Below are 23272 nucleotides of genomic sequence, written 5' to 3'. Positions count from 1 at the left end.
GGAAGCAACCTGGAATTAAGGAGAAACTGAGGACAATTGCCTTCAGAAGTTGTGGGGGCGCCATCACTGGAGGTTTTAAAGAAGAGACTGGGTAGCCATTTGCCTGAAATGTCTGCCCATCACGGCTGATTTTTCAGTTGGTTTGAGGCCTTTTTGGCCTCCCGAGGCTGGAAAAAGCCTCTGCAAGGCTTTCAGGACAAATTATAGGCCCATTTCATCACTTCCCGTAATACCGGAAGTGACGAAACAGGCCTATAATTCATCCTGAAAAGCCTTGCAGAGGCTTTTTCCAAGCCTCGGGGAGGCCAAAAAAGGCCTCAAACCAACAACAAAAAAAAAAAAAACAACCAGCGCAGTGAGATAAGTTTGCCGGCGCAAATGGCTCTGCGTGCTACTTGTGGCACGCGTGCCATAGGTTCACCATCACGGCTACAGGGTCTCCTGCTTGAGCAACGGGTTGGACTATAAAGACCACTGAGATCCCTCCCATCTCTATTCTGATTCAGTGATTGCTTTGCCAAAATCCCCAAATTTCAAACTCCCTACATGGCTAAAAGAGGAAGAACATTGGAGTTCTCGTTCAATCAGGCGTGACAGCTGCAGTTCCCTTTTTGCCAGAGATGGTGGAAATCTTATCACATGAAGATGGTTTCATTTTTTTACCCCTCGGTGTTCAATTTTTCCTTTCCGTTAAACGAAGCCGAGGAAAATACCTGCACAAGGGATCTCAACGGGATCCTGCAGAGCAGATTTAACTAAGAGGAAGTGACCCAAACCAACTCAGATCATTGAGCTCGATGGCTAAGAAACCAATTCCAGATTTTCTTCATTTACTCCAGAGATGTGGGGGGTGGGGCTCTAGTATGTTCTCCAGATTTAAGACGACCACCACCAAAGTTTTCTTTTTTTCTTGAGCATCAATTTGTTCCATTAAAAAATAAATAAATGAGGACCCGGATGACAGTTTTAAATGTGCTTCTTTCCGCACATATTAAAACAATACAGATATTTTGGGGGTTGGGGAAGGAAGAAGGAGGGGATTGTAAAATCACAGTGCATCAAATTCACAATATCCTGTATAAAGGGGCTCGGCCCGGATACCTCGCCTGAAAAAAACAAAAACAAAACAAAAATATTGTTAGAAGGTGATATTTAAGGAAGACTTTAGCAGCTTTTTTTTTTTTTTAAAAAGAATCTATATAAAAAGTAGATACCCCAGAGTTTTTCAAAGACATCACCTGTGCCTTTTCAGAAAGCCAACCAAACTAAAAAAACAAAACAATTCAGAGGAGGAGACCAGAAACGGAAGTTTTATCAAAAACTAACCATGTCCAAGATATTTCCGCCCCTTCCAGAACTATGAGCCTTGCTGGCACAGTGTGTTGTGGTTAGCTGGCAACAGGTGTGGACGGCTGAGGAGAGCAAGGACTCTGATGAGGGGCCAGGACCATCAGGGAGTGCACTGTTGCCTTCAGCGATTGTGGGGGCTGGCAGCAGCGATGAGGAGGTTCCCAAGGAGCCTGTGCCAAGTGTGTGTGCACGAAGGATTACTCGGAGGAAAGAACAATTACAGCAGCACAGGCGACTCAGGAGTAAGGCTGCAAGGTAATGGCCCCTCTCTCAAGAGGATAAAAGCCAGGTTTGGAAAAGCGTTCTTTGCAGAAAGCAAAGACGTTTTGAAACTCAGCCTCGTGGACATTATAGAATCTTAATTTGGTATTTGAAGATCCTTGTGTTGTGAAATATTTATCTGTGATTTTTGGCAGCCTCGCACAGTTTTGGCAAGGTTTGTGTTTATCAAAGTTAATTAGCTTGCAGCAGCCTTTTAACTGGGGATTCGTAAGACTCATTAAAAGGTTTCTGTTCCCTTTGGTTATTGTTTGTCTTACTGGAAAAGGGTTTGGGTCAGAACACAGTGGTTAGGAGAGCTGTACTGCAGGCCACTTCTGCTGACTATCAGCTGCCTGCAGTTTGGCAGTTCAAATCCCACCAGGCTCAAGGTTGACTCAGCTTCCATCCTTCCGGGGTGGGTAAAATGAGGACCCAGATTGTTGGGGGACAATATGACTCTGTAAACCGCTTGGAGAGGGCTGTGAAGCACTATAAAGCAGTATATAAGTCTAAGTGCTATTGCTATTGCTATAACCCAACTGTATTGTTAAAGCAACTGAAGGGCCAATTATTCTGGAGAATAATTATGTCATCCCTATTTCAAATGTGAATGTAAATGTAAATAACTGGAAATTTTAGTTCCTCGTGCTAGCTGAGCCCAACGGCAGACCTAAGCTTGGAAAAGAGGATGGAATTCCATTCTGAAATCCCCATAATTTTCAACCAACATTTTAAAGTTAGATTGGGGAAGTTTGACATCACTTCCCAGTTTACCAAGTTTCTTCGGTAGAACAACAGAACGGAAGAGAGAACGATTGATGAAACACCCAAGGAAGATGAATTTTTCAGACGTACTGGTAGTCCTGACTTACAACACTTCATTTAGTGACGGTTTCAAAGTTACGATGGGGCTGAAAAAAAGTGACTGATGACCCCTTTTCACACTTACGACCGGTGCAGCATTCCTATGGTCCTGTGATCCAACTTTGGACGCTTGGCTGCTGACTCATATTTATGACGGTTGTAGTGTCCTGGGGTGGGGTGGGGTCACTTTTGCAACCTTCCAACTAGCAGAGCCAACGGGGAAGCCCGATTTGCTTGGCAACTCGCTTAACGACTGCAGTGATTCACTGAACAGGCATGGCAAGGAAGGTCGTTAAAATGGAGCGAAATCCACTCAGCAAATGTCTCTGCTTAGCCACAGAAATTTGGGGCTGAATTGTGGTTGTAAGTCGAGGACTATCCAGTATCTAATTACGGGCAATGAGATGCCAGAATAAACGCAACTATTGGAGTGATTTATGTAGCCCCAAAAAGCGAGCAGAAATAAGAGGAGGAGGAGGAGGAGGAAGAAGAAGAAGAAAAGAAGAAGAAGAGAAAAAAAGAAGAGAAGAATAAGAAAAGTAGAGAAGAAAAAGAAAAAAAAAGAGAAGAGAAAAGAAGAAGAAAAAGAAGAGAAGGAAAGTAGAGAAGAAAAAGAAAAGGAAAAAAGAGAAGAGAAAAAGAAGAAGAAAAAAGAAGAAAAGAAAAGTAGAGAAGAAAAAAGAAAAAAGAAAAGAAGGAAGAAGGAAGGAGGAGGAGGAGGAGGAAGAGGGGAAGGGGAAGAAGAAGAAGAAGAAGGAAAAGAAGAAGAAGAAGAAGAAGAAGAAGAAGAAGAAGAAGAAGAAGAAGAAGAAGAAGAAGAAGAAGAAGAAGAAGAAAAAACAACATTACCTGAGCAAGGTGCATCGGAAATCGGACAAGCGCTCATAAGCATCTTCCTGGTTTCGAACTGTCTGGTTGCTCCACAGACGCTCAGCAACAGCCCCAGCTCTGGGCCTGGAGGAGATAAAACAGGTGTTGCTCGATGAGGAGCAGGGGTCTCCAACCTTGGCAACTTTAAGACTTCTTGTTCTGACCAAGGCTTCCCAAGACCGTAATTAAGCACACACTTAGTCCAAACAACACTTGTTTTATTTCAACGCTGGGAATTATGTTCATTCCCAGCTGGTAATGAGTCCCAAACAGTCCCTTCGAGATAAGCACCCACCTTTCTCTCCTTTGAATTGCTGCCAACAACTAAAGTGCCAAATGAACTATAAAAAAACCAACCGAAGTACAAAGTCCACGCAGAGCTTCAAGGATTAATCTGAACAGAGCGAACGACTTTGCTTCCTGCAAAGGTTTCTCTACCTTTGCCTGTCCTTGATATCTTATGGGAGGGGCAATCACCTCCCAGCCTTACTCCCGAGTTGGCCCTTTTGTCTCAGCTGCTCTCGCCTTCTAGCAGCTCTGTGCATATGCACACTGGGAACAGGCTCCCCTTGTTCCTCGGCCTCGCTGCTGCCAGACTCCGGAGTCAGCACTTCACTCCCAGATGGTCCTGGCCCCATCTCTGCATCGGACGCAGGACCCTCGTCCGAGTCCTCCCCAGACTCCTGGACTGGTCCCTGTTCTTCCACACCGTCTGATTCCGCTGCCGTCTGCACCGGCTGCCGGCGAACCACAACACTCGTGGACTTCAACTCCCAGAGCTTTGCTGGCTGAGGAATTCTGGGAGTTGAAGTCCACAAGTCTTAAAGTTGCCAGGGTTGGAGACCCCCTGATTTGGAGAGTTTATAGGCTACTTTAAAGAACAGGAACCCTTCCTAGTTGCAAAGGTGCTTTTTTTTTCAATGAGGCAACTGGATTGGACTTTCTGTTTTTTCTTCGAAGACATTTCGCTTCCCATCCAAGAAGCTTCTTCGGCTCTGACTGGATGGGGGGGGGGAATGGAAAGATTTATACTCCTTGCAGACAGCTGGTCGTTTGTATTCTTTTAAAGGGTCGTTGAGGCCACTGTGTTGTCAAGGAATAGAAGAAAGAAGCTTCTTGCAGTGGTGCATTTCAAATATTTTTACCACCGGTTCAGCTTGGTGGACGCGCTTTGCACATTCACACACACTTTGCACGCATACGCACCAAACACGCACTTTGCACAGGCACAGAGGCTTTCTGACTCACCTCCTGCAAGCCTGCACTGTCCCTGTCGCTTGAGCAGCTGCCGCGCGGCAATCTGCTTGCCGCGCAAAGCAGCTGCGCTTCAAAAGCGGGACATAAAGGCTAGTATGGGAGCCCCGGCGGTCTCCACTGCTCCTCGGCGCTACCGGTTCGGTAGAACTGGGCCGAACCGGTAGAATACCACCACTGGCTTCTTGGATGAGAAGCGAAACATCTTCAAAGAAAAACCAGAAAGTCCACTTGGCTCTTGAAAATTTCAGTGTGCAGAAATGGACAAACGAACTTTAGTTCGAATCCCTAGCGCCACGTCACGGAGTGAGCTCCCGTTACTTGTCCCAGCAGCTTCTGCCAACCATCCAAAAAATCTCAGACTGTGCAGAAATGGACAAACTAACCCTAGCCCTAAAAAACAAAGAGTCTTCAATATATTACAACAACTGGAATTCCTGGTACAAATGGTTAGACCAAAGATAGATCGTGTATTATAAGGTATAAAAAAAGAATGGGATAAACTTATTTGAGTGTAATCCAAATATAGATACGGATAAGATGAGCATATATGATACAATTCAAGAAGAAAAGATCTTACAAACTGTCGAAAAGGAAAATGTTTTTAAATGTTCACCCTCCCTTCTTTCTTTTTCTTTCTTTTTCCTTTCTTTTCGCGTTTCTTTCTCTCTTTCTTGCTTTTTTCTGGTTTTGTTATTTGTGTATATGTTGTAGATTTGTTTTTTTAAATTGTAAATTTAATAAAATTTGTTTAAAAAAAGAAAAAAGAAAAAAAGCACCTTTGGGACAACTAGGACCTGGATGACTGAGAATCTCCATAGATAAACCCTTCCTAGACAGCTTGCAAATTAATGCAAACATCTGTTGCCGTAACAAAGGTTAGAGTTCTATTATAAGTAATGCTGTTGTTTGTAAATTGTGCCGCTGCTAAGTCAACAATCGCCATACAGATGCCCAGGAACAGCCAAGAGGACATCACGATGATGGTCCAAGGGTCGTGGTGTGGTTACACAAAGGAAGCACATTAGGGCATAAGGGGAATTATTTGCATGCAGACGTCAAATGTATCGTCTCTCGGTTGCCCTCTTGGCAGCCCTTCCTGCAGACATCCTGGAACCGAAATCTACTCCAGGACAGTGTTCCTACACAGAACCACTAGAGCTGACACCTGTGAGCATCAGAAGAACAGAAGACCTGGCAGGTAATGAACAACGCTTGGGAGGGAAAGCAGGCTAACATTTCTACAGAAACATATATATATATATATTTGCACAACTGGAGTGGTTTTGGCTATCTGTCCTGGGCTGTGAGAAAAACCTTGAGGAACATGAGGAAGAGACCCAACCCAGGCAACAGTCAGATAAGAGAAATTTGAGTCCAGGCCCGAAACGTATTTTGAGAAAGTGTCTCAAGGAACCGTCCGTGATTCCCTTGAAGAGAAAGGGAAGGAGAAGGGAAGTATATTTGGTTTTGCAAGATTCTGTCGTTGAAATGCAATAATAAGTCTTACCACAGCCTGGGGGTTAAATTAGTTGCATCCACGTATTCGCCCCACATACAGGCTTCTCCACCAATAACCAGTGTTTTTTGTTCTGCGCTGCCTGTTGGAAGAGACACTCATGTATTTATTTATATCCTGCCTTGGTTATCTTTACACATAACTCAAGGATGCAAGTGTATCCAACACACCTTCCTCCTCTTTTTCCCCACAACAACCAGCCTACCAAGTGGGTTGGGCTGAGAAAGAGAGACTGACACAATGTCTCCCAACTGGCTTTCATGCCTAAGGTGAGACTAGAACTCACAGCCTCCTGGTGATTGGCCCAAATTTACCCAACTGGATTACACGTCTCAAGTGGAACTAGAACTCACCGTCTCCTGGTGATTGGCTTAAAAGTCACCCAACTGGCTTTCATGCCTAAAGTGGGACTAGAACTCACCGCCTCCTGGTAATTGGCCCAAATTTACCCAGCTGGATTACATGTCTCAAGTGGAACTAGAACTCACCGTCTCCTGGTGATTGGCTTAAAAGTCACCCAACTGGCTTTCATGCCTAAAGTGGGACTAGAACTCACTGCCTCCTGGTAATTGGCCCAAATTTACCCAGCTGGATTATATGTCTCAAGTGGAACTAGAACTCACCATCTCCTGGTGATTGGCTTAAAGTCACCCTACTGGCTTTAATGCCTAAGGTGGGACTAGAACTCACTGCCTCCTGGTAATTGGCCCAAATTTACCCAACTGGATTACACGTCTCAAGTGGAACTAGAACTCACCGTCTCCTGGTGATTGGCTTAAAAGTCACCCAACTGGCTTTCATGCCTAAAGTGGGACTAGAACTCACCGCCTCCTGGTAATTGGCCCAAATTTACCCAGCTGGATTACACGTCTCAAGTGGAACTAGAACTCACCGTCTCCTGGTGATTGGCTTAAAAGTCACCCAACTGGCTTTCATGCCTAAAGTGGGACTAGAACTCACCGCCTCCTGGTAATTGGCCCAAATTTACCCAGCTGGATTACACGTCTCAAGTGGAACTAGAACTCACCGTCTCCTGGTGATTGGCTTAAAAGTCACCCAACTGGCTTTCATGCCTAAAGTGGGACTAGAACTCACCGCCTCCTGGTAATTGGCCCAAATTTACCCAGCTGGATTACATGTCTCAAGTGGAACTAGAACTCACCGTCTCCTGGTGATTGGCTTAAAAGTCACCCAACTGGCTTTCATGCCTAAAGTGGGACTAGAACTCACTGCCTCCTGGTAATTGGCCCAAATTTACCCAGCTGGATTATATGTCTCAAGTGGAACTAGAACTCACCATCTCCTGGTGATTGGCTTAAAGTCACCCTACTGGCTTTAATGCCTAAGGTGGGACTAGAACTCACTGCCTCCTGGTAATTGGCCCAAATTTACCCAGCTGGATTACATGTCTCAAGTGGGACTAGAGCTCAGTCTTCTAAACTAGTGCCTTAACCACCAGAGCAAACTGGTTCTCTATGTAGATTATTAGTATTATTACGTATTGCAGTGTATGTTGATGGGGCTACACTGGGGAAAAACCCACCTTCGAAGGCCAGGGGTTCCACCCGATATGCTTCCAACCAATCCTGCCCGTAAGAGATGACGTTCAAGTACCAAGGAGAGGACAGAAGGGCCCGGAAACCAGCCTTCGTGACACGAGACATCTCCTGTTGAAAGTTCCCTTTCCACACGTGTATCACTGTATTAGGGTTCACCTGGAAAAAACAGAGAACAGGGACTGAAGTCCAGGAGAAGGCATCTACAGGAGGTTTATGTGCATTAACAAAGGATGTGTGGTTGTGAGTGGGCTCCAATATCGACAATACTGAGAGGAAAACTGTAGGAGAAGAACAGGCTGAGCTGGAAGGCGGAGTTAAAAGTGTCATCAGCTTAGAATCCTTACATTGCCACAAACGATCTTAAGTCCAGCCGCCTGTGAATTCTGTTGACCCTTATCAAGTGCTGACCATTAGTTGACTAGATTCTTGTGCAACACAACAGTTTATGACTCAAAGTCCAGTGGCAATTGGGGTCGTAATTTGAGGACCATACATTTCCACTTTAATCGGCAGGAAGTAATTCAGTAAGGGAGAGAAGAGAAGCAGCCTAAGGACCTACAGCATCAGCATGCGAGCCACAGGCAAACTTACCCCGCTGTGCATGTGCGCGCATCAACAGCTGATTTTTGGGCTGTTTGAGGCCTTTTACGGCCTCCTAGAGGATTGAGGAAAGCCTTTGCTGGCCGAAAAATAGGCCCGCTTCATCACTTTCTATACTTCCGGAAATACTAGAAGTGACGAAATGGGCCCATTTTTCGGCCTGCAAAGGCTGCAGAAGTTTTCCTCAAGCCTCTAGGAGGCCGAAAAAGGCCGTTGCACATACATGCATAAGAGGCGTTGCACATACACACATGAGGCGTTGCACATACACGCATAAGAGGCGTTGCACATACACGCATAAGAGGCGTTGCACATACACGCATAAGAGGCGTTGCACATACACGCATAAGAGGCGTTGCACATACACGCATAAGAGGCGTTGCACATACACGCATGAGGCGTTGCACATACATGCATAAGAGGCGTTGCACATACACGCATGAGGCGTTGCACATACACGCATAAGAGGCGTTGCACATACACGCATAAGTGGCGTTGCACATACACGCATGAGGCGTTGCACATACACGCATAAGAGGCGTTGCACATACACGCATAAGAGGCGTTGCACATACACGCATAAGAGGCGTTGCACATACATGCATAAGAGGCGTTGCACATACATGCATAAGAGGCGTGGGGGGCCCCGCCCACATTGTCTTCTGGGTGGTTGCACGCCAGCGTGCACACAATTTTTGGCACAGGAGCCCCAAAAGGTTAGCCATCCCTTTCCTAGCACAATCCTTACCTTCACACCATTATCAAACACTTCTTGCCACACCATGTAACCTTTCTTGTAAGATGCGACGATATCCAGCAGCCTGGAGCAAAGAGAACCAAGGGAAGGAGAAAGCATCTCATAAGCCCGCAAGCGTGTTTCGATTTCCCTGCATCCAACTTTTCTTTTGTTCCTGCCTTCACCTGGCAACTCTCAAATAAATCATGATTGTCTCCTGACATGGGAGGGGAAGTCAATTGGAGGCAGCCAAAGAAAGAGAAACCCGAAAAACAGGAAGCTCGGCCTGGCACAATTCTTACCTTGGTCTACCTAGAAGCCGTGTCTGAAGAATTAACATGTTCTGCACCTTGGCTTGCCTGAGAGTGATGGGAAGGGGGCACAATCTTTGGGAAGGGCCTGTTTGAGGGAGGGTAGCCCTGTTTTCTTGCCCTAAACCAGGGGTGTCCAACCTTGGCAACTTTAAGACTTGTGGACTTCAACTCCCAGAGTTCCTCAGCCAGCAAAGCTGGCTGAGGAACTCTGGGAGTTGAAGTCCACAAGTCTTAAAGTTGCCAAGGTTGGACACCCCTGCCCTAAACAAATACTTAGCAATGGAGGGGAAGGAACACCTTACCTTTGAATGTAGAAGGATTCTAACTTGGTGTAGTCTTGGCCAAATGTCATCTTCTGCATGAAGGCTTGGATGTCTGGGTTAGACTTCCTACATGGAAACAGAAAAGTTGGATGCTCCAGATTTCCAAAGTCTAGCTCCTCAAAGGATTCTTTGGTAGGCCATCAAGAATCAAAATGGAAACATTCCTCGTGTTTTACAAATATATCAGCTCCACCAGTGGCCAAATTTTTGACCGCTTTAAGACTTCTGGATCAGGAGGGCTGGCTGGGGAATTCTGGGAGTTGAAGTCCGCAAGTCTTCAAGTGGCCAATCTCAGTGGCCCTGAGCTACATGAAGCAGGATCGATCGTGCTAATATTTGGTCCACTCGTGATTCCAGCCCTCAACTTAACACGGTTTTGAATTTCGCCCATGTGACTTGTGACACGGAATGCTGTGTGACGACCTCCAATTGTGGCTTAGTCAACGAACCAAGGTTACTTAGGTCAGCCAAAGTTAGAACCAAGGTTACTTCAGTAAACCAGTGTGAGGACAAATGAGGGCTTGGTCCAAAGTGAAGCTAGCAGGTATCCAATACCCATTCATCACCATTCCTATGGTCTCTACCTGACCTATGTTGATCCCATCTCTCTCCAAGGATTCAATGGAGTGAAATTTGCCACCAGACAAATAGGGCTACAGATGAATATAAGCTAAGTAAGTTGTGGATACATTATGGTTCCTCTGAAGCATGGATACCTATATCCTTGTGTGAGGCACGTTCTTATTTTTACCTCAGGATCCATCTTAGTTTAACAATAGGTATGAATATGGCTGGTTTTTCAATGTATGGTTTATGGCCATCCATCTCTTTGTTGGTTCCATCCCAAGAGGTCACCATCGCCATTACACTCTTTTTCCCTTCATCCCACCAGATATTCGCCTTCTCTCCATCTTTCCCCTTCCAGATTCCCCAAGGAAAACAAAACCCACCAGCAGAAGAAGTCCACCTCATCTCCTCCCAGGTGAAGGTAGAAATCTGGGAAGATGGAGCTAACTTCAGCAAAAAACGAAGCCATGAATTGGTAAGTGGAGTTGAGAATGGGGTTGACTGGCCCGTAGGTCCCGCTGGGTTTTGTGGAAGCGTAACAAGGAGTCAACAAGCCTGGGACACCTGGGAGAAGGAAGGAAGGAAGGAAGGAAGGAAGGAAGGAAGGAAGGAAGGAAGGAAGGAAGGAAGGAAGGAAGGAAGGAAGGAAGGAAGGAAGGAAGGAAGGAAGGAAAAGGGAATAAACAAACAAAACATCCACAAAACTACTACGCGTAATTAGATATTATAGAAAAAGAGATGTGTTGGTCTATGGCAGTGTTTCTCAATCTTGTGAACGTTCAGGTGTGTGGACTTCCAGTATGTCCACATATCTTAAAATGGCCGCAGTTGGGGAACACTGCCTCAGCCTAACAAATTCTCAGGGCATTTTAAACCCAGCAGATTTTAAAGAATGGGGATGGCTGGTCCAGATGGGAAGCGTTTAAATCGGGGGTGTCCAACCTTGGCAACTTTAAGACTTGTGGAGGCTGAGGAATTCTGGGAGTTGAAGTCCACAAGTCTTAAAGTTGCCAAGGTTGGACAACCCTGGTTTAAATCATACACAGCTTTGTCCTCTCCCTCTTTTTTCAACCAACAAAGCAAACCATAATCTTGTTTTTTGGTCATTGGAATATTCCCTCCTGGTGAACAGGTCGCTCTGAGGTAATTTCAGCACCATTTTTCAAGTAGTACATGTGCCTGTTCAGATTCTAACTCGGCACTGACGCGTGTTCAAAAAACCTGCTTTCTCATCCCAAGACAGTTCTTACCTGGTCCCCAAGACAGAGTATGTCCAGGGGTGTCAAATTCTGGAATCACTCGAATTCCACGCAGCCTGGCGTATTCAATCACCATTTTCACATCGTTAGGAGTGTATACGTGAGTGGCTGAGTTATAGGATCCCTAAAAATATAAATATACCTTTATATATATCAAAGGTTCCTATTGAATGGCAAGTCAAGGTAGAGTGAAGGAGCTACATCCTTCAAATCTTATACCGACGAGAGGACTATGGCTTGCTGGCTGAGATCTCGCTGTGACCAAAGGTTAGAAATGTTGCTGGCCCTCAAATAAACTGAGTGTCGACTCATAAAATATTTCTATGGTTTTTTTAGAGTTGCCAACAGAAAGGGAGGGGGGAAAGGGGTTTGAAAGAGCAGTGCGGCATCTTGGAAATCGAAAGTGCATTCCATAAATAGTTTTTTTCAAAGATGACTGAAGTTTCTGCCGCACAATTATCTAACTGGAGAACATGATTGATGACTCTGGGCTATGGATGTGTCCCATTGGAGAATATGAATTATGATACACCCAGAGGGGTAGGGGGAAAACCAGGCCCAAGGATGACAGTGAATGATGTGCCTCAGAGTCGGCTACACTCAGGCAGTGCCGGCATGCTAAACTCCCTATAAATCCGTTTGAAGTTTTGGAAGTTTGGCTCGAGACTCGTGATTTAACTGGGGGTAACTGCCGGAATCCTGACACCGAGGTACTTTCAAGTAGCATGCAACAATTGCAACCTCGTGGAAGAACATCACGGTCTGTGCCACCTTCTTGTCTTGATGTAGAAATCTTTTCTAGAAAAGATGGTCAGGAATGCTTGCGTGCCGCATGAATGTTATCTCGCACGGATCCCTCCTCTTCAGCTTCTTTTGGGAGAAGAACGCTGCAATGCGAAGGCTTCCCATTTCAGCGAAAGATGGCCCTTTTTTGCCCATTGCTGTCAATCTCAAATTGAGGGACAGGGGTTCAAAGGCCTCCCTGGGACATGAGGAATTGTTGTGGTTCTCCAGGAGCAGGTGCCGACGGCAGAGGTATCGGACAATTGAGGACGAAAGGGAACCAGTCAGGGTGTCTGGCGAGGACTTGGACGAAGGTCCTGCATCTGATGCAGGGATGGGACCCGTACCATTTGGGAGTGGGGTGCTGCCTCTGGAGTCGGGCGGCAGTGAAGCAGAGGACCCTGGGGAGCCTGTTCCCAGTGCACGTGGGCTGCTAGAAGGAGAGAGCAGCTGAAGCAGCAGGGGTGACTCGGGAGTAAGGCTGAGAGGGGATTGCCCCTTCCATAAGGGATAAAAACCAGCCCTCGGGGATGTACTCTTTGCAGGAAGCAAAGAAGTTCATTAGACTCCGATTCCTCATTGAAGCCCTGCGAACTCTGGTTTGTCTTTGCTGGAACTTCTGTCGGTTGATATTTCTCAGTCATTGGACTCCTGTTTGTTGGCAGCCTTTTAACAACCCTGAAAGGAGTGCTCTTATCTCAGACAATCGTGTTTAAATGAGTTTTGGCTGGGAATGCAAAGAATTCCCAGGGTTGCATTAAAAAAAGGTTTGCTTTTACACACGGCTTGTGTGTTTCCTCGATTTGAACGAAGCCTGGGTCAGAACAGGAATCCCCTCCACAAGCCAACTAAATGGCAGGGGGTTCAGTGGGAGATGTTTGGCCTGCTCACCTTCAAGCTGAGATCTGGGAAGACCAGGCTTTCAAACGGAAACGACGGGTCATCCACAATGTGCCAGTGGAACACGTTAAATTTGTTGTACGCCATGGCATCCTGAGGGAACGAGAAGAGGTTAGCAAAAGCTGCTGGTTCCTTTTCCTTAGCAAGAGTAGTGAGATGAAGCAAGAATTCAGCTACGGCTCAGAAAACCCGCAGAGGCCGTTAAAATATTCTGAACGTGGCGACTCCTAAGAAGTCTTCTTCGCCCATTACACCTCGCCCTGAAATATTGCTCCACGCGGGCTTTTTTCTTACACCGCAGAGCAGGGCTTCTCAACCTTAGCAACGTCCAACTCCCAGAATTCCCCATCCTCCATGGCTGAATGGAGTCCAACCCTAAACAAGAACACTACACTGATTGTCCTACCGTGTTTCCCCGAAAATAAGACTCTTATATATATATATATATATTTTTTGCCACCAAAAAAAGGCATTAGGTCTTATTTTCGGGGGGATGTCATCCACTGACTAACCTGACTTGCATGCGTCGCCCCCGGCCTCCTTTTTTTGCTGTCAGAGGCCTTCAGGAATTTCTTCTGAGGCAGGCAAGGCTTTCCCTGAAGGCTTCTGCAGCTGATAACAGAGCTCTGGATCGATCCGGAGCTTTGTTTTCAACGATAGAGGCCTTCAGGAAAACCTTGCCAGCTGCAGAAGAAATGGGCCGTCAAGGCAGGTGTCGGGGTGTGCGAGGCCTGGCTACAACTGTCCGAAGGTAAGTAGTAGGGCAGCTCCACCCTGCGTCCCCACCCTAGCTTAATTTTTACCCGTGCACCCTGGGGTGAGTGGGATCTTAATTAGGGCTTATTTTGGGGGTAGGGTTTATATTGGGCGCACAGGTAAAAATCAAGCTGGGACTTACTTTCAGGGTAGGTCGTATTTTCGTGAAAACAGGGTACCAATCCTCCCATTACAAGTGCAGACATGAGGACACTTCCTCGCACTGACAACACAGAGCCACCTGAGCATAAGAGGAAAACATCAGAAGGTCCCAAGGTTCGTGGAGGTAAGATGATGGCGATGAGAGCCAGCCAACATAACAGCACGCTCATCTGACGCAAGGTCTCTCAGGATCTTCTAGATTGCTTCCAGATTCACCTACCAGGGTCTCCAGGATGGCTCTCAAAGGCAGAAAATGGCGAGATGTGTCAAGGAGCAGACCTCGGTGAGGGAAGCGAGGGAAATCAATCACAACGGTCTTGTTGAGGTAGAACTACAGGAAGGAGAAGATAACACAGTTGACCCAATGTCCAGCGTAGACTTCTCCCAGGGATCTTGCCTTCTCTAGTGGGAGTGAAAAATCAGGCCACCTGTTTGGAGGACTGAACAAGCTCTTCAAGAACTCAGATCTAGGATTTATGAGATGCCACACAATTTTCCCTGGCCCCATGTTAAGCTGGAAAGTCCTTTGAAGAACAAAGGAACAACTAGCAAGGTGAATTGCAAGTGATAGCTCAAATTAGATCGAACTTCAGACTGGAAGGATAAAATGGGAGGGGAGAGGAGAGGGCATTCTTTATTGGCCAAGTGTGATTGGACACACAAGGAATTTGTTTCTGGTGCATAAGCTCACAGAATAAGCCAAGGGTCTTCAAACTTGGCAAGTTTAAGACTTGTGGACTTCAACTCCCAGAATTCCTGAGCTAACATGACTGGAGGAAGAATTTTGGGAGTTGAAGTCCACAAGTCTTGAACTTGCTAAGTTTGAAGGCCCTTGTCTTAATAGAAACATGTGTATTAACACTAGGATTAGTAATGGTGGCCTGACTAGAAGCTAGAATAAAGGTAGAAATAAGAAAGAGGGGGAATATTACCATATATAATTTTTAATATAATAGAATATAAGCTAACTAGATGGAACGATTAGAGCGAGGGTCTTCAAACTTGGCAAGTTTAAGACTTGTGGACTTCAACTCCCAGAATTCCTGAGCTAACATGACTGGAGGAGGAATTTTGGGAGTTGAAGTCCACAAGTCTTGAACTTGCTAAGTTTAAAGACCCTTGTCTTAATAGAAACATGTGTATTAACACTAGGATTAGTAACCTTTCCTAAGAGGTCTGTAGGGGGTGTGCATAAGCGCACCAACGTGCCTACCGTCCCTGTCCTATTGTTTATTTTTATTTTTCTTATATGCATTCATTTCATGTATTTATAACTATGCTTATCCTTATCCTTATCATCTTGTAAGCGATTGACAAATCAAATAAATATAAAATATAAATATAAATACAGCTACGCCCAAACAAAGCAATTAACCACAGAAGTTGCAAACCCCTCCCTAATACCCCCTACTCACTGTCCCAACTTCGTCCTTCCAGGAAAGCTGGCTGAAGGTCTCCAATCCTATGCAGCAAAGCAGAACAACATCCATCACGCCAAAAGTCACAGCACCAAGCTACCAAGGCAGCGGTGGAAAACTGTCCCCACCCCTCGTCTTACCTCTGAGGGCACCCCAGATATTGGGGGCTGTGAGTAGCATCAGATCCACTGAAATGCTGAGCTTGTCTGGAAGTTCATTTGGAGAACAAAACAAGCAGTCGAGTTAAGAAAATGTTTTTAAAGCTTGGAAGTTGGCATTCTGCAAAAACCTCACCCCTTTCCTAAGAGGGCTGTAGGGGGCCTGCATAAGCGCACCAACGTGCCTACCATCCCTGTCCTATTGTTTCTTTTTATTATTCTTATATGTATCCATCTCATGTATTTATAACCATGTTTATACTTATATCTATTATCTTGTAAGCGATTGACAAATCAAATCAAATCAAATCAAATCAAATCAATAAATAGTCTTTTTATTAGGAGTAAGGATTTATAATTTCAGGGGTTGCTTTGGGAACAGGCGGCCTGCACAGACTAAAACTGGGAAGCTCCCCTAAAATCTGGACAGCCATTTGGGGTTGTTTAGAAGAGGTCCAGTTTTGGTCCCCATGTTACAAAGAAGATGGGGAGACTTTGGAGAAAGTGCAGAGAAGAGCAACGAAGATGATTAAAACAGACTAAAACATATGAAGAACAGTTGGAGGACCTGGGTATGGCTAAAAGAAGGACTAGGGGGTGACATGACAGCAGTATTCAAGTATTTGAGGGGCTGTCACAAAGAGGAGGGGTCAACTTATTTTCCAAAGTACCAGAAGGCAAAAGAAGAAACAATGGATGGAAACTAATCAAGGAGAGAAGCAACCTGGAATTAGGGAGAAACCTCCCATCAGTGAGGACAATTAACCAGTGGAACAGCTCGCCACCAGAAGTTGTACATGCTCTATCACTGGAGGTTTTTAAGAAGAGACTGGACAGTCTCTTGTCTGAAATGCTGTAGGTTCTCCTTCTTGAGCATGGGGCTGGACTAGAAGACCTCCAAGGGTCCTTCCAGCTCTATTCTGATTGATAAAGGTGTGAAGATGTAGCTTTTCCCTCAGGTCTTTGGCAAGGGAGGCTGAGACCCCCCCTCACTTCAACCCACTTGCCATCATGTTTTATTGATCTTATTGTAATTTTTTTTTTCATTCGTTTCTTTGAAGCGCCCAGAATCTTTGGGAGTTTGGGCAGCACACAACTTTTAATGAAGAATACAACATTTTAAAGTGTGTTACAGAACTATTATTAATTTGGAGGAAAAAGAGAAAACTCATGGGTTGTCCCTAAATGGTTCCACCCCTATTCTTATTCTTTCCCCAAGTATTACAGATGTTTTCCCCAACCCAAGTTGACCGCTCCTAGATAAGAATATTCCTGACTTCCTGTCTTTGAAAATAAAACTGCAGATGGCAGCCAGGTAGGGATTAAGGATGTCTTAAGGGCACCCTGCTGACCGTAAACTCAACCCAGCCATGAGTGTTAAGATAAGACGCCATTCTCTTACAGTTCTCTGGAGATTCAAGGGTGGGATAGCCGCTGCATCCTGCTTGGGCCACGGAGACGAGAAGGTTAGGACACAGGTTCTCCTCATTGCTCCCTGCAATAGAAAATCTTCTATATATATAAAAGCCAAAGACCACTCACGCATCATCACAAAATCTCCAGAACCGTAAAGCCTACAAACTTGAAATTTGGCACCTATGTTCCTCTTGGCTTCTAGGTGCTCACTAAGAAAGATTTTTCTCGAAATAACCATCAGAGCATTAGTATTTCGTATATTATTATTAACACGCTCTGATGCTAAGGAGTTCTACTCCCCCTCCTCACCTGGAAAGAAATCTGTTCCAAATGCAAAACACAAGCCAAGGAGAGGAGTTTTAGTTTCAGTTTTAGTTTCATAGCACCAAGCAGCTTTAGTACAGAACAGCTGAGCTAAGCCATGCCCAGACTCCTTGCTGTCTCCTTGCTCACACAGCAAATACTGTCTGTTTCCAAACAGCCCTCAACTCTCTCACACACAGACAGGACGCTAGCCAGATGAATACTGATGGATGCTGGTAGGCAGAGGCAGAATTCCCGCCCCCCCTTATTTTCCTCCCCAAAAACTAAGCCCGACCACATAGTTTCGTAGTGAAGCACGGGTATCAAGCTAGTTGGGAATAAAGCAAGGGAATCTCTCCAAGTAGCAGTTACTTGGAGAGTATTATTAAAAATAAAAAAACTATTCATTTTTTTAAAAACAAATCAGTCTTAAAAGCTTAGAATTTTTTAAAATGAAAAATAAGAAAATACAGTTTTTGTGATTCCTAGTCTACTTGAAGGCCTGACGTGAGGAGGTTGAGGCTGGTAAGGCGAGAGGGGGCTGTTTTGTAAAGATATCACAACTACCTCAGGCCCTAATCTTTTGGGCACCAGGGACCGGTTCCATGGAGAAAATTTTTTTCACAGATCAGGGTGTTTCATCCTATGGATGGGGCTTGTTTGCACGGCCTGGTTTCTGGCATACTGTGGCCCAGTGCTGGACTGGTGTTGGGGACCCCTGCACTAAGATATTTGCCAAGTAACTGCGAGTTCAGGAGGGTGGAAGGAAGAAGCAAGAATATTAAACCTAGAACAGTGGTCGCCAACCAGTGGGCTGGGGACCACTGGTGGTCCGTGAGAAAATTTTAGTGGTCTGCAGAGAAATGTCACTCCCAAAACATCCCCCAAAGCAATTAATCCAGGCTGCACAGGAACACAAAGCCCGCGGGAACACAAGGCTTGTGTCATTTGCATTGCAAACAACACGAGGTAGTGAGGGGAGGGGGAAAGGGCGGAGGGGGGGGGACTTGCCCCTCTCATCCCATGTGCCTTGCCTGGCCACCGGGCTGCTTCTTTCCGCTTCTTTCTTCTTCTGCTTTTGGCTGCACGCAAGGAAAGCAGCAAAAGTCTTTCTTTCTCTCCCCCAAACTCTGCCAGAAATGAGTCTTTGGGACCCTGCAAGGCATCCTGCTCCAAGAGGCTGCGCCAGCGCGACAAGTCTCACAAAGACTCATTTCTGGTGGAGTTTGGGGGAGAGAAAGAAAGACTTCTGCTGCTTCTGCTGCTTTCCTTGCATGAAGCCAAAAGTCTCTCTCTCTCTCTCTCCCCCTGAGAACGGAGCTGAAGACGGTATGGTGCCATCCCAAATAAAGAATGGTCGATCGATAGGAAAACGGGGGGAGGAATTTTCCTGCAGACTTTTTTGGGGATTTTCCCAGGATCTATGGTCCGCGGGATTTAAAATTATGAGTTTGATGGTCCCCGAGGTCCAAAAGGTTGGCGACCCCCGACCTAGAGAACTGACCTACAAGTGTGTCTGCTTTTGCGCTGCAGTGGGCAATCGCGTCTCTACTTCAGCCCATCAGGATCTGTGGCCCTCAACTTATGACTGGTTGCTTAACAACGATTCAAAGTTACGACAGTCCCACAAAAGCCCCTTCTGACCCGTTCCTGAATTTATGACACACATATCCCTTGTGGTAACCTGATTGCCTTTTGTGTTCTTGGCAACGGGGTTCACCTTTACGGCCATTTGCATCTTCCTGCAGTTGTGTGACTACCATTTGCAACATTTGTTTTGCTGGTTTTCAGCATTTACTTTTGATGATTCCAGTAAAAAAAACAACAACCCAAAACACCCATTGGGGAAAATTGATTTGACGAATGACTGTTGCAAAAAAAATGTTGAAAAATTATATTCAGTCACATGTCTTGATTTGTGACAGTAACGACTTACAACTGTAATTCTGGGCTCCATTACCATCACAAATCAAAGACAGTCTGTACTGGTAAGTCAAGCAGAGAAATTGAAGAAGCAGCTGAGTGCCTGCAGGCCAAGAATAGGTGTGAAGTCTCACAGCAGACTCAGACGGACTTTTTGGAGATTGCAATATTCTAGGAGAGAATGCCAAATGTGGTAGGAAACTAGAAAACAAAGGGATGAGGAACTCTGATCAGCTATAACCTGCTTGTGACAACTCATTTTTATTACTTCCTCCTTTTACCATTAGGAAATTCTTTGCTTATGGAACCAGCTAAAGTCAGAAATGTTTTGGGTGATCAGATTTGGAGTGCAAAAATCCAGGAGAACTGGTAGCAAAGAGATCTTGGCCATCCAGACTATTTGCAATATTTGGTCATTCTATACCAGCGGTTTTTCAGCCTTGGCTACTTTAAAAAGCATGGACGTCGACTCCCAGAATTTCCCAAGCTAGCAAGAAGACCATATGACTTAAATGGCCAAGGTTGAAAAAAAAGGCTCTTTAGTGAACGTGACTGTGTTTTATAATATTTTATGACCGGCATTTACTTTGCTATGTTTGTTTAATGTTTGCCACAAAAAGTGGCAAGAATTGGTTTGGTTTGATCTGCTTTTTGAACATCCCAATTTATAACTGTAATTGAGCCTGGCTCAATTACAGCCGTAAGTTAAACATTACTAGTATGCAAGACCTGTTCACCCTAGCCAAAAGGGGCTGAAATATTTAATTCCAGAGCAAATGAGATGACCTATGGAAGCAGCAAAGACAGCCACTTCCTTAATTTGCAGAAGTATAAGGGGAGGGAGGTGCAAGATTTTGTTATTAGAGCCACTCTCAATTTAAAAAAAAAAAAAAAGGAGTTTGCATTCCTGCTGAGTCGATTCCTTGATTTGCCTGTTGGCTTCGTCAGCTGCTTCCTGGAGAAAAATGCTCAAGATCACAACTATGAGAGATACACAATCTTGCATTTTTTGGGTGTAGGGTTTTGGCCACTTCAAAGGGATTTATTTCCAAGTCAGCAGACATGGGAATTCTGCTTTGTTCCAGAGGATGATTACCCTGTTCTTATTTGAAAAGTTCAGATTTCTGGCTTATTTTGAAATATGCCAGGCTGCCACGCCAACCTAGATCAAATGGGTTTTGGAAAAGGAGGGGGGGGTTGCACAGTTATGTGCGAATTTTGTCCAGCTTCAGGATGTCAGACAAGGAACAATGGATGGAAACTGAGTAAGGGGAGATTCAACCTTGGAAATAAGGAGAAACTTTCTGACAGGGAGAACAATCCACCCATGGAACAGAAGTTTCTTTTGGAAGTTGTGGGAGCTTCATCACTGGAGGCTTTCAAGAAGAGATTGGACTGCCCTTTGTCAGAAATGGTGTAGGGTCTTCCGCTTGGGCAGGGGGTTGGAATAGATGACCTACAAGGTCCCTTCCAACTCTGATGATCTGCTGTCTGTTTTGTCAGCTCTTGGGCAGGAGAAAAGAAGGGAAAGGTCTACTGGGAGGGCTGGGGGTCGCACAAAGGTAGACTCCAAAGTTCTTTTATCCTGTTGGCTGTGCAGCAACACCTCAACCCAACCAAAGGATTGGCCAACCCAAGCGAAACCCCAACCGAAGCCCCCTCCCCCCCCAAGGGAAAATCCTAGCGAAGCTCCGCAGAGAGAATATAGATCGTATGAACGCGGCCGCTGCGCACCTTTGCTGCCCGGCATTAACAAAGCGTGCACAAAGAGGGGCGCAAGCAGGACCCCAATTGCGCTCCTCCCTCCCTCCCTCCCCCGCTGTCCCCCTCCCCTCCCGCACCTGATGGCTCCTTGTGCCCGGGCGGGAAAAGCAGCTGCCAGTAACGTTGGAACGCCCCGTCCAGCACTTCGCAGCCGGGCGCCACGGCCGAGCCGTTGGCATAGGAGAATCGGAACTGCCGGGAGCTGAGCCGGCATCGGCTTTGAGGGTCCTGGAGGAGCCACTGCGGCTGCGGCCACAGGGCAGCGCCCAAACCGGCGGCCAGGAGCAGGAGCAGCGCGCCCGCCGTGCCCGCCATGCCTGCAGCAGATGCGGCGGGGCTGCCCTGCTGTGCCTAATAGCAGGAAGAAAGCTTCGGGGATCACGTGACGAAGCCCGGGCCTGTGACGGGAGGCTGGCAGCGACCCCAGCACGTGCTCGGCCGACGCCCGCTGGGGGAGTTTCGCGGGTGGCCGGAGAGATGGCTCCGTGCGCTTCTTTCCTTTTTCTTCCTTTTTCTCTCTTCCTTCCTTCCTCCTCTCTTTTCTTTCTTTTTCTTCCTCTTCTTTTTTTTTTTCTTTCTTTCTTTCCTTCCTTTCTTTTTCTGTTTCTCTCTCTCTTCCTTCCTTTTTTCTCTTCCTTTTCTTTTTCTTTCTCTTCTTTCTCTCTCTTCCTTCCTTTCTCCTCTCTTTTCTTTTCTTCCTCTTTTTCTTTTTCTTTCTTTCTTTCTTTTTCTGTTTCTTTCTCTCTCCTCCTTCCTTTTCCTCTTCCTTTTTTTCTCTATTCTTTTTCTCTCTTCCTTCCTTCCTCCTCTTTTCTTTCTTTTTTCTTCCTCTTCTTTCTTTTCTTTCTCCTTTCTTTTTCTGTTTCTTTCTCTCTCTTCCTTCTTTCTTTTTCTTTCTCTTCTTTTTCTCTCTTCCTTCCTTCCTCCTTTCTTTTTCTTCCTTCCTCTTTCTTTCTTCCTTTCTTTTTCTGTTTCTTTCTTTCTCTCTCTCTTCCTTCCTTCTTTTCTTTCTCTTCTTTTTCTCTCTCCTTCCTTCCTTCTTCCTCCTCTTTTCTTTTTCTTCCTTTCTTTTTCTTTTTCTTCCTTCCTCTTTCTTTCTTCCTTTCTTTTTCTGTTTCTTCCTTCCTTTCTTGTTTTTCTCTTCCTTTTTCTCTTCTTTTTCTCTCTTCCTTCCTTCTTCCTTTCTTTTTTTCTTCCTCTTCTTTCTTTTCTTTTTCTTTCTTCTTCTTTTTCTGTTTCTTCCTTTCTCTCTCTTCCTTCCTTTTTTCTCTTCTCTTCTTTTTCTTCCTTCCTTCCTTCCTCCCTCCTTTTATTTTTCTTCCTCTTCTTTTTTCTTTTTCTTTCTTTCTTTCTTTTACTTTGTCCTTGCTTTTTCCCTTTTTTCTTTCTCTTTTCTTTTTTTCTCTTTATTTTTTGTTTCTTTTTCCTTCCTTTCTTCACCCCCTCCTTCCCTTCCCTCTTTTCCTTTGTCTTTTTCTCCTTTCCCTTTCCTCTCTCACTTCAATTTATATGCCACCCATCTCACCCTACAAAGCAAAGCTTTTAACAGGACCCTGGCCCTGCAGATAGAAATCTAGTTCCATCCCGCCAGCAAAAAGCCGGCTTGGCAGGCCAAATCAAAGGGAAGATCTTTGAGCAACAGGTTAGGCTTGCCAGACACGTCCATGGTATTTTATTCATGGAAGTGGACGGTTAGAGCCTTTTCCCAAGCTGCTTTTTTAATGACCCGCTCTAGTTTATTACAGTTATTTACAGCTCTTCTTTTGAGAGTAGGACCACTGACTAAAGGAAGTGAAGCTGAGTTTCTTTTTGCTCTACTGTGTGTATTCAGACTTGGGCTATTTTTGGATTCTTTCATTGAATTGGGAGTGGACTTGATGGCCTTAACTAGTCTCTTCTATCCACATCTTCTGTTACGTGAATAAGATTAAGATGTAGTGAAAATGGAAGAATATATATTAGAACACCAATATAATAGACAATTCAGAAAAAAATACTCTTGACCTTAAGGTGCAGAATTATGAATGGAAAAAGGCTTGATCCATACATCTAAGACATAGACATTGATGTTGATACCTTATAGGTTTAATATTTCTATTTTACCAGGTTCAATAAATAAATATTCTATGAAAGTGTCCATTTTAATATTTAAGTAGAAAACCCATGAAACCAAATGCTGTGTGAGGGTCCTTTTTAAGTGAGATGAGGGTCTT

At 45.2% G+C, this 23272-nt stretch overlaps 1 protein-coding gene and 1 long non-coding RNA gene across 2 annotated transcripts in view; both read right to left on the bottom strand.

Moving 5' to 3' along the window:
• Nucleotides 1-23272, bottom strand: part of LOC113425338 (uncharacterized) — a 370548-nt gene that overhangs the window by 276655 nt on the left and 70621 nt on the right. The window lies entirely within an intron of this gene.
• HEXA (hexosaminidase subunit alpha) lies at nt 963-21386 on the bottom strand. Its single transcript, XM_087972583.1, has 14 exons — nt 21137-21386; nt 17056-17148; nt 15636-15701; nt 15493-15539; nt 14298-14408; nt 13151-13252; nt 11468-11600; nt 10601-10781; nt 9630-9716; nt 9026-9098; nt 7662-7833; nt 6110-6200; nt 3325-3429; nt 963-1106 (listed from the first exon to the last, which is right to left on the bottom strand). The coding sequence occupies exons 1-14, from the start codon at nt 21372-21374 to the stop codon at nt 1049-1051; spliced, it is 1557 nt and encodes a 518-aa protein (XP_087828709.1). The 5' UTR covers nt 21375-21386; the 3' UTR covers nt 963-1048.

The sequence above is a fragment of the Notechis scutatus genome, chromosome 11 (assembly GCF_049901735.1).
Source record: "Notechis scutatus isolate UNSWTSFEM ecotype Mainland chromosome 11, rNotScu1.2, whole genome shotgun sequence".
Taxonomy (NCBI): Eukaryota; Metazoa; Chordata; class Lepidosauria; order Squamata; family Elapidae; genus Notechis; species Notechis scutatus.
The sequence above is the reverse complement of the archived record's forward strand: the minus strand, read 5'-3'. Positions and strand labels throughout refer to the sequence as shown.